At 45.4% G+C, this 14678-nt stretch overlaps 1 protein-coding gene across 1 annotated transcript in view; it reads right to left on the bottom strand.

The window, feature by feature from the left end:
* Nucleotides 1-14678, bottom strand: part of TBC1D22B (TBC1 domain family member 22B) — a 77455-nt gene that overhangs the window by 3042 nt on the left and 59735 nt on the right. Inside the window, exons 11-12 of the mRNA XM_054490761.2 lie at nt 12666-12793; nt 12293-12388 (exon numbers count right to left, since the gene is read on the bottom strand). Of these exons, the coding sequence (XP_054346736.1) occupies nt 12293-12388; nt 12666-12793 (224 nt within the window). The remainder of the gene's footprint in view (nt 1-12292; nt 12389-12665; nt 12794-14678) is intronic.

Genomic DNA, 14678 nt, shown 5'->3' with positions numbered 1-14678 from the left:
TGTGTGGCCAATACAATTAGGTTCTGGCCAATTCTGGATGTGAACAAAAATGATAGGTGTAACTTCTATGTTTTGCTCTAAACTTCTCTCCTTCTTAGAAAATGGATATGAATGGAGGAGTAGAAGTGATCATCTTAGACCATAAAATTAAAGCATGTGTTGAAGATGGCAGAGTAATAAGACAAAAGAAATCAGAATCCCTAACACTCCAAAACCATAATGTTAGCCCTGGACTGCTTACACTTAGACTGTTAGTTGAAGGGAAATAAACAACTCTCTTGTTTTAAGCCAGTTATTTTGAGGTCTTGGTTACAGTAAACAAGTTTATAGCATCTTAACAAATACATACCATATTTATCAAAATAAGAAATGCACGTGGTCTTTCATCCAGCAACTCTGCTTCTAACTATCCTAGGGAAATAGTCACACTACTGTGTGTACAAAGGTATTCACTGCATCATTGCTTCAAATAGTGGAGAAAGGATACTAGAAAAGCGTCTGGCAGTATAGGAATGGTGAGATAAACCATGGATTATCTGCATCATGAGACGCAAGGCAGCACTTGAAACAAGTAAAGCCGGTCTACATGTACCAGTATATGAAGATACAGAAGACATTTTGGAAAGGATACAAAAGGCAGTTGCAGAAAAATATTTACAGTATGATCCCACTTAGGTAAAAGAAAAAAACACAACAATATATTTGTATATGTACATGTACACATAAACATTTTAGAGAAGTGGGAAACTGTTCACAGTGGTTACCCTTTGGGAGGGAAGCCTTTCACTTTTCTCTCACTATACTCATGTATCTTATAAAATAAAATATTTGTATATTATTGTGTTATGAAATAACTTTTTTTGAGTAATAGCTACTCTGGGCTGGGCGCAGTGGCTCATGCCTGTAATCCCAGCACTTTGGGAGGCCGAAGTGGGCCAATCACTTGAGGTAAGGAGTTCGAGACCAGCCTGGCCAACATGGTGAAACCCCGTCTCTATGAAAAATACAAAAATTGGCCAGGCATTGTGGTGGCCGCCTGTAGTCCCAGCTACTTGGGAGGCTGAGGCAGGAGAATTGCTTCAATCTGGGAGGCAGACGTTGCAGTGAGCCGAGATCACGCCATTGCACTCCAGCCTGGGTGAAGCTACTCTGTGGAAATTTTGTTTACTAAAAAGTAAAAAAAAACAGAAAATAAATTATCCATAACTTCACGATCATGAGGAAGCCATTTTAAAACATTTTGGCATATCTCCTTCCAGTCCTTTTCCTACATATTTTACATACTTGAAATATTTTCTCTATATAATTTTGAATCTATGCAGCATTTACCATAAGCATTTCCTCTAATATTAAAAATTCCTTGTAGATATTTTCAATAACCAAAGAATTTTCCATGATGTAAGATGTACCATAATTTACACCCTCCTGTTCTGAGCATTTAATTATTTCTGGTTTTTCACTATAAAAAATTATAATGAACATCTTTATGCACAAAGTCTTATCTTGGATTATTTCCCTAAGCCAAATTCCTAGAAATGAAATTACTATTTCAAAGGGCATAAACATTTTATTTTTATCTATCTATTTATTTATTTAGAGACAGAGTCTTGCTCTATTGCCCAGGCTGGAACGCAGTGGCACAATCTCAGTTCACTGCAACCTCCACCTCCCAGGTTCAAGCAATTCTCCTGCCTCAGCCTCCCAAGTAGCTGGGATTAGCCACCACACCTGGCTAATTTTTGTATTTTTAGTAGAGATGGGGTTTCACCATGTTGGCCAGGCTGGTCTCGAACTCCTGACCTCAGGTGATCCGCCTGCCTCAACCTCCCAAAGTGCTGGGATTACAGGCATGGGCTACTGCGCCTGGCCTGCCACAAACATTTTAAAGGTCTTTAACATTTAACCAGAAAATATATTCCAGAAAAATGCCCATTTCCCTAGATCTCTACCAGCACTAAATATTCTCATTAAAAAAAAAAACAAACTTTGCTAATGCTAAAGTCTTCCCTTTGATCCCCAAGCCTGAGAACAGAACTCAAAGCCGTAAGTCATGATGGTGGTGAACCGCCGGAAGAGTGCACATCCCAAGGTCCCCACTCTCCCCTCCACGGTTGCTGGCATCTGCTTTCTCCAACCCTCCAGGCAAACCCCTCCAGTCACATGGTTACGGAAATTCACTCAACCAGACCAGTTATTCAACCAGTTATTGATATTCACTCAACCCAGCAGATGCTCTGCTTTTAAAAGCTCTGCCTTTAGCTGATCAGAACATCTTTGGAATACTCGCCTCTCACAGGAGTAATTCTCTCTTGGTTCTATTCTGGCCTGAGTCCTGTCTGCCTCAAAGCTTTTTTTTGTTTGTTTTCTTTGAAAGAGAACCATCATTTCTATCTCAACTTATTTTTTAAAATGTTGACCTTGGACCATACTACATGCCCCCACCCCCACGCCACCATGTACTCCCTGGCCTCTGGCCCCTTTGACTCACCTCTGCTGCTTCCTACCTCCTTCCCACAACATGCCCCTATCCCACAACAACTGGAAAAGGCGTTGCCTCTTTTTGCTAACATTCTCCTCAGGTAGACAACTTGTATCCTAACTTAGGCAGGCTCTCTTTATAATGGTCTCAGTCTTTTCTGTACCTTAGACTCTTGGGCTGTCTGGTGAACCCCACCAATCTCCTCAGAATAATGGTTTTAAATATTAATACATAAAATAAAATGCATATTAATCAAATTTTTTTTAAATTTGTGATATTCACCTCTGTGTGGTAAGATTTCTTTTTCTTTTTTTTTTTTGAGACGTAGTCTCGCTCTGTCACCCAGGCTGGAGTGCAGTGGCAAGATCTCGGCTCACCACCACCTCCACCTCCCAGGTTCAAGCAATTCTACTGCCTCAGCCTCCTGAGTAGCTGGGACTACAGGCACGAGCCACCATGCCTGGCTAATTGTTTTTTATTTTTAGTAGAGACAGGGTTTCACCGTTAAGCCAGGATGATCTCAATCTCCTGACCTCAGGATCTGCCTGCCTCGGCCTCCCAAAGTGCTGGAATTACAGGCGTGAGCAACTGTGCCCAGCCTAAGATTTCTTACTGGAATTTTCTAAATTTTTCTATGATGGTTACATACACTTGCAAACTGATAACAAACAAGAACAGCCAACAAAGGACATAGCTCTCTAGAAGAGAATACTTTTTTTTTTTTTTTTTTTTTGAGGTGGAGTCTCGCTCTGTCACCAGGCTGGAGTGCAGCGGCAATCTTGGCTCACTGCAACCTCCAACTCCCAGGTTCAAGCGATTCTCCTGCCTCAGCCTCCTGAGTAGCTGAGATTACAGGTGCGTGCCTCTGCGCCCGGCTAATTTTTGCATTTTTAGTGGAGACCGGGTTTCACCATGTTGGCCAGGATGGTCTTGATCTCTTGACCTCATGATCTGCCCGCCTCAGCCTCCCAAAGTGCTGGGATTACAGGCGTGAGCCACCACGCCCAGCCGAGAATACTCTTTGTTGAGATGATATCTACCTATAATTTCCAATTCTTCCAGTCTTAACAGAAACCTCAAAAGCTTCCAAATAATTCCACCCCTGGACAAGTGAATGTCCCCACTTCCCCCAAGGAAAGTGACGCTTAGCCGTAAGGAACCAGTCTGCCACCTGGTGGCTACGCCTAAAACTGCAACATCCCCACCTCCAGCCCCGACCCTAGTCTACAGCCTGCTGTCCTCATGCTGCAACAATGGGAAACCCTGCCCAGTGGATTAAAAAGTAGAAACTCACTTTGGGAGGCCGAGGTGGGTGGATTGCCTGAGCTTAGGAGTTCACGACCAGCCTGGCTAACATGGTGAAACCCCATCTCTACTAAAATACAAAAAATTAGCTGGGCGTCATGGCGTGCCCCTGTAGTCCCAGCTACATGGGAGGCTGAGGCAGAATAATTGCTTGAACCCGGGAGGCAGAGGTGGCAGTGAGCCAAGATTGTGCCACTGCACTCCAGCCTGGGCGACACAGTGAGATTCCGTCTCAAAAAAAAAAAAAAAAAAGTAGAAACGATAATTATGGCTGGGGGATGAAGGTGCTAATCAGAAATCAGGAGCTTTTATCTAGGGGCAGAGAAGAGACACTACTGGGGCAGGGAACAACTGAAGATTTGTTACAAAGCCAGTTCATGGGAGCACTTAAGTATGACATGCAGTTAGATGAGATACTATAGTCAGGAAGAGGAGAAAGCTTGTAGGGCAAGTATCAGAAAGAGATTCCCAATTAATAGAAAGGGAGCAAACACCTTTTGTAGAAAACAGCTGGAAATGGCTGAAATAGCAGAAAAGGGCCAGGCATAGTTACCTGCTGAAAATCCACACAGGAAAAGGCAATATGGCAGAGAAGGACTTTGAGCCATATGTGATGGGTGGAAAAAAAACAATTAGCTAAGAGGTAAAGGGATAGTGGGTAATAAGCAGAGACTTTGAAAAGGGAAAGGTATAGGAAAATTCTACTAAAGACTGTCCAATAAAGGTGGGAGAATAATTGAGGAGGAAGAGGAAGAACACCAAAGATAATCAGTATAATGGCATTTATTATTTATTGAGCACTTATTACATAACAGATGGGGCTCTAGATGTTTCACATGTACTTTGTACTAGTTCGTTTAATCCTACATCTATTCTATGAGATACGTATTAACCTCCATTTTACAGATGAGGAAATTGAGGCACAGAGGTTAAGGAACTTGCCTAGGGTCACAGGGTAGTGCTGGCCAGGGATTTGAGCCCAATCTGGACATGTGCTCATAATCACTAGACTATATACTGCCTGCCCTGGTGTGAGAAGTAAGGCATAAAGTAGAAGGAACAAAAAGAAGAGAAGTCATAAAAGAGGCTGTTTGAAGGAAATCTAGAAGCATTCACTTTTTTTTGTTCATTTTTACTTTTATTTGGGCTCATAGTAAGGCTTGATGCCATATTGGTGTCACACTGCCAAGCGATCCAAAGCATATGTTAGCCTTCTATTTCAACTTCTTCGCTTACTAATGCATCACTGGACCCAGCAGGCGGCTCATCCAGACAATTTCAGTAAGGGATTTTGGTGCATAATAGGCCACAGTCCTTATAAAGTATCCAGTTTGTCTTACAGCTGAGAGATTTGAACCTGCTGCAGATGTGTCACAGCTAAATTCTTGAATGGATTTTTATCATCAGTGCCACCTCTTCTCTGCCTCTTCTTGGTCTTTCCCAGCTACCAGTGTGACCCAGCTGGTGACTAAGAGTTGACTAATTTTACTCTGCAATAAGGGCTGGCACAACCAAAGACAGGATGTATAATGATGAGCAACAAAAGAACATTAAATATGTGCTATTAAATAAGATACCGTATCTAGAATCACTTTGCAGTACTGGAACATTCTTTGTAAATGTAAAGTGTATTCAAGCATGTAAAAATGCCTTTCTGGTCAAATAAATACTTTAAAACAAACCTCTTCTATTTTGAGAATCAGTGAGGTAGCAAAACATTTCCTCTGGTCCCAATACAACTTTTCAAAAACATGTCCCTACGATATAAGCTTGTTGAGAGTCAAACTTTTATTCATTGGCTCTTCCTGAATCTAGGCATTTGGCAAAGTTTCCTCTCAAAGAAAGCTGTGCAGAGTTCCCCTCAATGGCTTGTTTTTGTTCACATGTCTAGGAACCATGCCCTTTCTCACACCAGCTTGTTTTGGGTGGAAAGATCTTCAGTTCCCAGGGTTCCCTCTGAACCCTTGTGTGAAGGATTCAAACTGGCAATTCACCAAATGTCTGTAAAGACAGGACCTCCATTTGGCAATGTTCCACAATCGCACCCTTGAGTTCTTGAAGAAGTGGTGGGTGGATGCCATCTGGTTCAAGGGATTTATTTACATTTACTTTATTATTGAGGTCTGGAACATCCCATGGGCTTAGCACTATTTAATAACCCTGACCTGTCTCCTACAAAAGAAACCTTCAGAGTGGGAATCTCTCCAACATTTTCTTCCAGCTGACCCCCTTGTCATTTCACTCACTTACTTACTCACTCATTTGAGACTCACTCTGTTGTCCACTGATGGCTCATTGCAGCCTTGCCCTCCCTGGCTCAGATGATCCTCCCACCCAACCTTCCTAAGTACCTGGGACTACAGGTGTGTGCCACCATGCCTGGCTAATTTTTAAATATTTTTTTAGAGACAAGGTCTCCCTATGTTGCCCAGGGTGCTCTCGAACTCCTGGGCTCAAGCGATCCTCCTGCCTCAGTCTCCCAAAGCGCTGGGATTACAGGCATGAGCCACTGCGACTGGCCTCTTTTTATGCATTTAAAGAAACTTTGATTATTAGTCCTTAGAGTACCCTGCATGGTGCTTCTCAAATTCCGTCCTGAGCCCTCTGAGGCCTCACTGGCGCCTGCTGACATCTTCCTGGGCTCCCATGTTCTGGGCTTCACTGCTGCTGCTGCTTTCCCGATGACTTTTTAGAATAGAGTGACCAGGTATTTGCTCAGGCGCCTGTCCCCTCTGACTCAGGCACACACTGTTCATAGAAATATTATCCTAGAGTCAGTTTTCAGGCCTCCTATGGGTTGCTTTATTCTGTACAGAGTTTCTGCCTGCTGCTCATCTAAGTGCCCACAACTGGGCACAGCTCATGCTCGTCTACACGTGCAGTGAATTTTTGACTTCTGGAGGTGTTCCCCTGCTCCCTGTTGTAACCCCTTGGTTTTGGGTTGTAATTATGTGGTGCTGCACTGACCACAGGGGGCTTGTCATGCCTTTCCTCATCACAGAACTCACTCAACCAGTTCCTGTCCCGAGGTCTGACATTAATCTGCTTTGGGAAGTCTTCCCCAAGTCTGACATCTGCAACCTGCCTTGATGGCATATTCTGCCAATGGGTGTTGGGAATAAAAACATGTTTTTATTACAAACACCTGTGGGGATAGCACGCCTCTCAGCACTCACAGGCTCCAGCTTTGTTCCCTCAAAAGTTCCCTTTGCTTACTTCCTTTTTCTTTTTCTTTTTTTGAGACAGAGTCTCACTTTGCTGCCCTGGCTGGAGTGCGCTGGTGCGATCTCGGCTCACTGCAATCTCCGCCTCCCAGGTTCAAGCGATTCTCCTGCCTCAGCCTTCCGAGTAGCTGGGATCACAGGTGCGTGCCATCACGCCTGGCTGACGGAGTTTCACCATGTTGGCCAGGCTGTTCTTGAACTCCTGACCTCAGGTGATCTGCCTGCCGTGGCCTCCCAAAGTGCTGGGATTACAGGCATAAGCCACCGTGCCTGGCCTCTTAATTCCTTTTTCTAGGACCAAAGTGGCAACAGGAGGCCCTGACAGGTCTCCTATTGCTAGCCCAGATGGCCCTGTCCTCTGGGCATATACAGTCCTCTTCAGGCTCACCGCTGGGTAACAGAAGCTCCATTCACTTCCTTAGTAGTACACAACTGTACATGGTGGTAATGAATTGTGATTATGTAAAAATGACCCACATCAAAATGGGTAGAAAACATCTATTTGTCTATTTAGGTAGGTAGGTTTGAGCACTCTTACACTGTCTCCACCATTTACTTTCCTCCCTACCTTTTGAGGGTGGACTTATGACATAAATCTTAAGCATGCAGGTTGATGACTTTTTACATAAGTACACACCCAATTGACCACCACCCAGATGAAAACAGAGAACACTTCCTGTGTCTCAAAGACTCACGCTCCTCCCCAGTCAACACAGCCTCCCCAGCCACTGACCTAACCGAAGCCTGAGAGCTCCACCAGGGCCCAGGCAGGCTCTAGGGCTCCACAGACAGGCCCAGAGCTGCTCTTCACCCATAACCTGCACCAGCCCTGGGCACTCCCTGCTGCAGTCCACCCTGGAGCATTAGAGCCTCTGCTTCCCCCAGGGGTGTGTGCGAGGTGATTTCAGGCCACTTGGAGGGAGAGCATGAAAGGGCAGCAGGAGGTCACAGATCTTTCTGGAAGGAGAAAAACCCAGAAGCCAGAATAGGAGGAGGCCACAAGGAAGACCCTGGGAGGAATTCTTTTTCAGTTTTAAAACAACAAGTTTTTGTTGTTGTTGCTAAATGTTTCTTTGTGAGGAGAAAGCCTGCTAGCAACCTCCACTGTAGGGGGAGAGATGGGGAAGAAGAAATCTTGAGGGGAGGTGGAAACCTAAGCAGATCCTTGCCTGGGAACAGCCACCATGTGAGTTTAGCTCAAGAGCTCCAGGAAGCACCTGGCAGGCCTGGGACTGACAGGCAGCAAAGCACAGTGGTTCAGAGAGTGGATTCCAGGCCTCTACCACTCACTCAGGTGACCTTGGCCTGGTTACTTAAAAAAAAAAAATCTTGCTATGACAGTTTCCCCATTTGTAAAATGGGGTATTATAGCCCACCTTGTAGGATTGTTGCAAGGATGAAATGAATTAACACAGGAAAACATTTAGAATAGTGCCTGTATATTCAAAGTGCTAAGAATTAGCTATTAGATTGAGCCTCACGAAATTGCCAATATTCAACCATTTTAATCTACAAAAACAATTGCATATGATTCAACCTAACATTATTATTATGATTCTATTACACTAGCCCAGGCTGAGGGCAGGAATTGTCAAGGGTCCCCTACTACCACAAAAGAGGCTTTGGCCCAGGTCTGCTGGCAGCTCTCATTTCAAGCCGCCATGGGCCCCGGAGGATCCAGCCATTCTGCTCCCAGAGTACTATGTGCAAATGTGCCTCAGGCTCCTTTGCCCAGCGGTCTCAGGAAGGAAACCTCTCAGTGTGATCTCCTTTGTCAGTTTTTGGTCCTCTCTGCCAGGCAGCGGCCCTAGACAACTGCTTGGCCAGGGAGAAGCACGCACCCTTCCTGCTGGGGGCTTTTGCCGCAGCTGGGACCCAGCCCTTTGCCCTGTACTCTGATGCCTTCTCTCCAAACCAGTTTCCCCCGGTATGAACCTTGTATGGTCTACTCATTATGTTAAAAACCACTTAATTAGAAAAGTGGGTTTTTAAAGCTCGCCTCATTGCTTCCAGGACTCATGAATACACTAAAGGAAGTATTAATATTAATGATAATAAGCTCACTGTTTTGAGGCCTATATATCAAGTACACTATTCTAACTGCCTCACATGTATTTGTTTCTTTAAACTCATCATAGCCCAAGGAGGTAGGTACTATTGCCCCATTTATAGATAAGAAAACGGAGGCACAGAGAAACAAGTTACTTACAGCTGCATGTTTAGGAAAGTGGGAGAGCTGGGATCCAACCCAAGGCAGTCTGGCTCCAAAGACCATGGTTTAACCACTGTACTATTCTGCACAGTCCCTAACCTTGACAGGAAGATATCTGCTTCCTCTCTGAACCCCTTACTGGCTCCCCTTGTATCTGGCTCTTTTTCCCTGTTCTTCAAGTGTAACCAGTTTGCTGGTCTGCTAAAACTGCTGCAACTACCACTTTTATTTCTGTAACCACTTCAGCTGGTTTTTCTTTGAGTCACTTAACATGGCTTTTAGCCCTAAAACTTCTCTCCTAGGCTGGGCATGTTTGGTTTTTTACAACACCTGTATTCATCTACACAGCTTCCTTCACAGTGATTTCACTACAAGCAGCCCTTCAGCAGTTAGGATACACGTGCCTACTTTCTCTGCAAAAGTCACACCCAACAGTTCACAACCTCACACAATGCTATGTGCCCTTGTTCCTCACACCTCTGCCATGATTCTGTCTCCTAAAAGACACTGCCTGTCTAGCCTAACACCCAGGCACATTTTCTTCTTTTATCATTCATAGAATTTTAGAACTATGGAGGTGGGAGGAACTTTTCACCTTATCCAGTTTAATCGCCCATTCTATTTTGTCTAAAAGAAAGATGTGAGACTCCTCCATGAACAGGATTAATCAAGGTGTTAATACGGCAGCAGACAACAGCCTCCGATGCTGTTCTGTTGGGTACTGCCAAAAGACCTCAGACCTACCAGATAATTGAAAATGCTACCCAGTAAAGAATATCTCTAGGATTAACATAGCTGTAAAGTCACAGAGTACTGTCCTCTGTTCTGCCGATATTGTGAACTGCTAAAAGCCATTCCAGGAATCGTCTGCACCTCCCTGAGCTGATCTGGGAAGCACTTTTATCACATATGGCAAAGCTCTGAGCCTGGCTCATGATAACTAAATTAAACTTCATGCTCTTACTATCCGGCTCCACCTCAACCACATTATCAAAATGGATAGCTCATCCCAGCATACAGCCATTCCAGCCCCTTGTCCTCATTTATCCTGGAATGCCACACATGCTGCTCACTGGAAGAAGCCATGGTTCTTAATCAGTGGCCTGAAGCCTCGGCACCATGGCTAGCATCTACTCACAGAAGTCAATGCATCTGCTCTCCTTTTTCTTCCAAAGCCCTTACTTGGGCAAGCTGGGTCCTGTCTTTCCATCTATCTACTAAATAGTCTTCTGTTCTTTTGCCCCCTAACACCAATCACAGAGTGGTAATGCTCAGGGATCACATGGAGACGCTACCACTCTTGAGAACATCTATGTTATTAGTTAGAACTTAGAAAAGCATTCAACTTTCTCTGGCTTTTCCCCCTGCTTTTAAAAGAGGTATATACCTATTAAAAACAAACAAACCAAAAAAACTCTCAGTTCAGAAACGTGCAAAGCATAAAAGCAATACACTCGCCACCCCCAACCCCAATGATTCTCTCTGGAGAGCCTGACAATCTCCTCAATCCTTATTTCCCTGACCCTGGAACAGCTCCTAGCCCACCCACCACCTAGCATAGGCCCGTCTTGAGTTTTCTACATAGGGACTCTGAAGCACCCCCACCCAGGGGTTCCAGGAGGCTGTACTCTTGCTGGTCATCCCCTCTCAGCCACCTCTCCTCCCTGACCTCTTCATGTAGTCATATAAGAGTGCATCAAGGCTGTGGCCCTGGTCCCCTTCTCTGTCCATCCTTACTTCCTTTGGGATCTCATCCAGTGTGTTGGCTTTAAGTAGCATCTAGGCAAAGGCTCCTACATTTATAGGTCCAGTCCAGATCTCTCTTTCAAACTCCAAACTCAAGATATATTTGCCTAGTCTGCATCTCTATTTAGACGTCTAATGGCACTTCAAATCCAATATGCCTGAAGCTGGACTCTTGCTGTCCCCACTGTAGCCTTCTCCATAAACTGTAAAGCCATCCAGACTCACCCCTTTCTGTTGTACTCTACACCCAATTCATCAGGAAATCTTGTTGGCTCTACTTAGTAAATAGATCCAAAATCTGGCCACTTCTCATACCTCCGCTGTCACCATCCAGGTCCCACCACCTTCATGTCTCATCTGGAGGACTACAGTAGCATCCTGAGTGGTCTCTGCTTTCACTCTTGCCCACACCTACAGTCTACATAGAAGCCAGGGTGGCCCTATTGAAACGTAAGTCAGATTGTGCCACTCTCCTCTGCTCATGGCTCTTAAGAGTTCCTCTTCCACTCAGAGTAAAAGCCAAAGTTCTTACAGTGGCTACAAAGTCCTCTGTGATCTGGATCCCTGTGACTCCTCTGACCTCACCTCTTCCTATTCTTCCCTTGGATCACTCTGCTCCTGGCCACACCGGTGACCATCATGATTCCTTCCATAGCTCAGGCATGCTGCTGCCTGAGGCCCCTGCACTGGCTGTTTCCTCTGCCTAGACACTCTTCCTGCTGATGTCCACGTGGCTTGCTCCTTCACTTTCCCCAGGTCTTTGCTCAGATGTCACCTTTTCAGTGAACCTATCAAGACTATTTTATTCGAAATTGCAACCTGTCCCTTCTCTACCACCTAATAAAACCTTTACCCTGCTCTACTTTTTAAAAAAATATTATTTCGTAGCACCTTTACATTCTTTTCAATTTACTATTTACTATGATGTTATTTACTGTATGTTTCCCCACAACTATCAGAGTATGTAAGCTTTATGAGAACAGAGACCTCTCTGTTTCACTTCTTAATATAGCCTTTGTCTTTGACAGTGCTGGCATGTAGCAAGCATTCAATAAATGCTTGTCAATGAATGACTGAAAGATCTCTTAGGCCTGCCCAGTCACTCTGCAGCCATTCTGGCACAAACACCCTTCTCACACTGAAGAACCCCTGGGCTCCAGTGACTTCCTGCCAACTAAGAGGGACGACCCCTTCAGAGCACCCCTTCTCCCTTCCTACTCCCAGCCAGGTACCTGCTATGGCATCTTCTGTCTGCGCTGCCCACTGAGGGGCTAACTCCCATTCTAACGTTCATTCCCTGCCCACGCTAAGCTCTTGGCCACTCACCTGAAAATCCTCCTCATCCAAGATCTCTTTCCTCCACTTGATCAAGAAGGCTGCACACACGTAGAGATGAAAGTGGGAGAACCCTTCTGGTTCAGACTGGGAAGCAGAAAAATAGAGTTAGGTCTCCCAGCCCTGACAAGGACTCAGCTCTGGTCCTCAGTTCCATTCCTTCTGGGAGGTGGGAAACTCTTTCACGGTTGGGGAGATGGTGTTCTGAAGAGACTTAGCAAAGGCCCTGCCCTGAGGCTAAAGCAGACATGGAAGTAGAAAAGGGGAGAAGGGGAACTTCTAAGCAGCTACACTCCACAACATGGCAGGGAGCTGGACACCTCAGGGACAGCCTGGCACAGAGAGGCCGGGGAATCCCTCCTACCTGATATGTGTCCCACAGGCGGATGGTGCAGCGAAGAGGAAGCTCCCGCATAAGCAGGTTGTTCATCCAGCGGAAGGCAAACTGCAGGTATTCTACCTCGTACCTCCTGAAGTGATTATGTACCTGCTCTGAAACAGGAAGCATCATTGGGGATCAACCTAGGGGACTGGACCCTGAAAGGGCCACAGGAGCCAAAACAGCAGCTCCCACTTCTTACTGCCCCCTCCCATGGGTAAGCAGACACAGAGGGGGCAGACAGGCAACTGATTGTCCTTTATGTTTGATTCCATCATCTCACAGCAACACTGCATGGTTAACTCAGCCCAGCACACAGAACTATTTTAACATCTCCCAGTGATGTTCTAGGAGCCCCGCTTCCTTTGCGGGGCCGCTCTGGCCACAAAGCAGAGGATATGAGGTTCACTTGGCTGCCCGACCTTAGTACTCATCAGAGAAGAAGCCAGAATGGAAAAGAACCATGGAGGTCACCTTGGCCACCCTCCTACTGGCGAGGAACTCCTCTTCAGCATCCCCGCCAGATGGCTAGACAGCAGGGATGTGAACACTGCCAGCGAAAGGGGCTCAAAAACTCCACTCAAGGGCAGCCTCTTCCACTGATGTATGAAGTGATTCACCAGAAAGCACTTCACCATATTCAACAAAACCAGCTGCCTCCTCTCTCCCACCCTTTGGTGTTCGTGTGGTATTCTCAGGCAAGCCCAAACAAAACTGATTGCTGTTCCACAAGACAGCTCTCCAAATAATGCTTAGTGGGATTGTTTTCTAAATGACTGTCCTCAGTTTCCTACCCTATAAAACAGGAATAATCATTCACATCTCAGAGGGTTTCAGGGAAGATAAATGAGAAAACACAAGTAAAGTGCTTACAATGGCACCTGGCATGTGGTAAATATTTCAAACAATTCTTGAAAGAAGAACTATCAACAATGGTTATGGCCAGGTGCTGTGGCTCACACCTGTAATCCCAGCACTTTGGGAGGCCGAGGTGGGCAGACTGTTGAGCCTAGGAGCTCAAGACCAGGCTGGGCAACATGGCAAAAGCCTGTCTTTACTAAAAATACAAAAATTAGCCAGGCGTCATGGTGTGCACCTATAATTCCAGCAACTCAGGAGGCTGAGGTAGGAAGATCCTTTGAGCCAGGAGGTCAAGGCTATAGTGAGCCAAGATCGCACCAGTGCACTCCAGCCTGGGCGACAGAGCAAGACTCCATCTCAAAAAACAAGTTATTTCTGGGGAGAAGAATTTAAGGAGAGGAAGGATTCCTACCTTATCACCCTGGCTGGAGTACAGTGGTGCGATCTTGGCTCACTGTAGCCTCGACCTCCTGGGCTCAAGTGATCCTTCCATCTCAACCTCTTGAGTAGCTGGGACTACAGTCGTGTGCCAGCATGCCCAGCTACTTCTTAAATTTTTTGTAGAGATGGGGTCTCACCATGTTGCCCAGGCTGGTCTTGAACTCCTGGGCTCAAGTGATCCTCCTGCCTCGGCTGGGATTACAGGTGTGAGTCACCATCCCCAGCCTGTTTAAATTTTTTTAATGAGGAAGTATTACTTCTACAATGCAAAGAAACATCCAAGATATATATACTTAAAAATCCACTATTCCAAAGTATTATGCCTTTATGTATCATGTATTTGTAAGGGCGGAAAAAATAAGGACACAGTGGCAGAAACCACAGCATCTGCCTGTTGGAACCTGATTGATGACCAGCCTCTGGCAGCCAGCTTATCCCCCAGAAGAGGGCAGCATACACCCTGTGCTAGGCTCCAGTTGAGGGATGTCAGAAACCTGCACAAGAGGCCCAAACATGAGGGCTAACAGCTGGGCCAGAGTGATAAGACACAGCGGAAAAAAACATTCCACATGTGACATATGGGAAGTAACTGTGAATAAACAAATGGGTTCAGAAGACTGAAATGCTAAGTCATAAAACAGAGTGAGTGGAACAACTCAAGGAAGGTTTTCATGAAAAGAGAACCTGGGAAAGAAG

This window comes from Pongo pygmaeus, chromosome 5 (assembly GCF_028885625.2).
Source record: "Pongo pygmaeus isolate AG05252 chromosome 5, NHGRI_mPonPyg2-v2.0_pri, whole genome shotgun sequence".
Lineage (NCBI taxonomy): Eukaryota > Metazoa > Chordata > Mammalia > Primates > Hominidae > Pongo > Pongo pygmaeus.
Note: the sequence above shows the minus strand (reverse complement) of the source record. Positions and strands in the feature narration are given on the sequence as shown.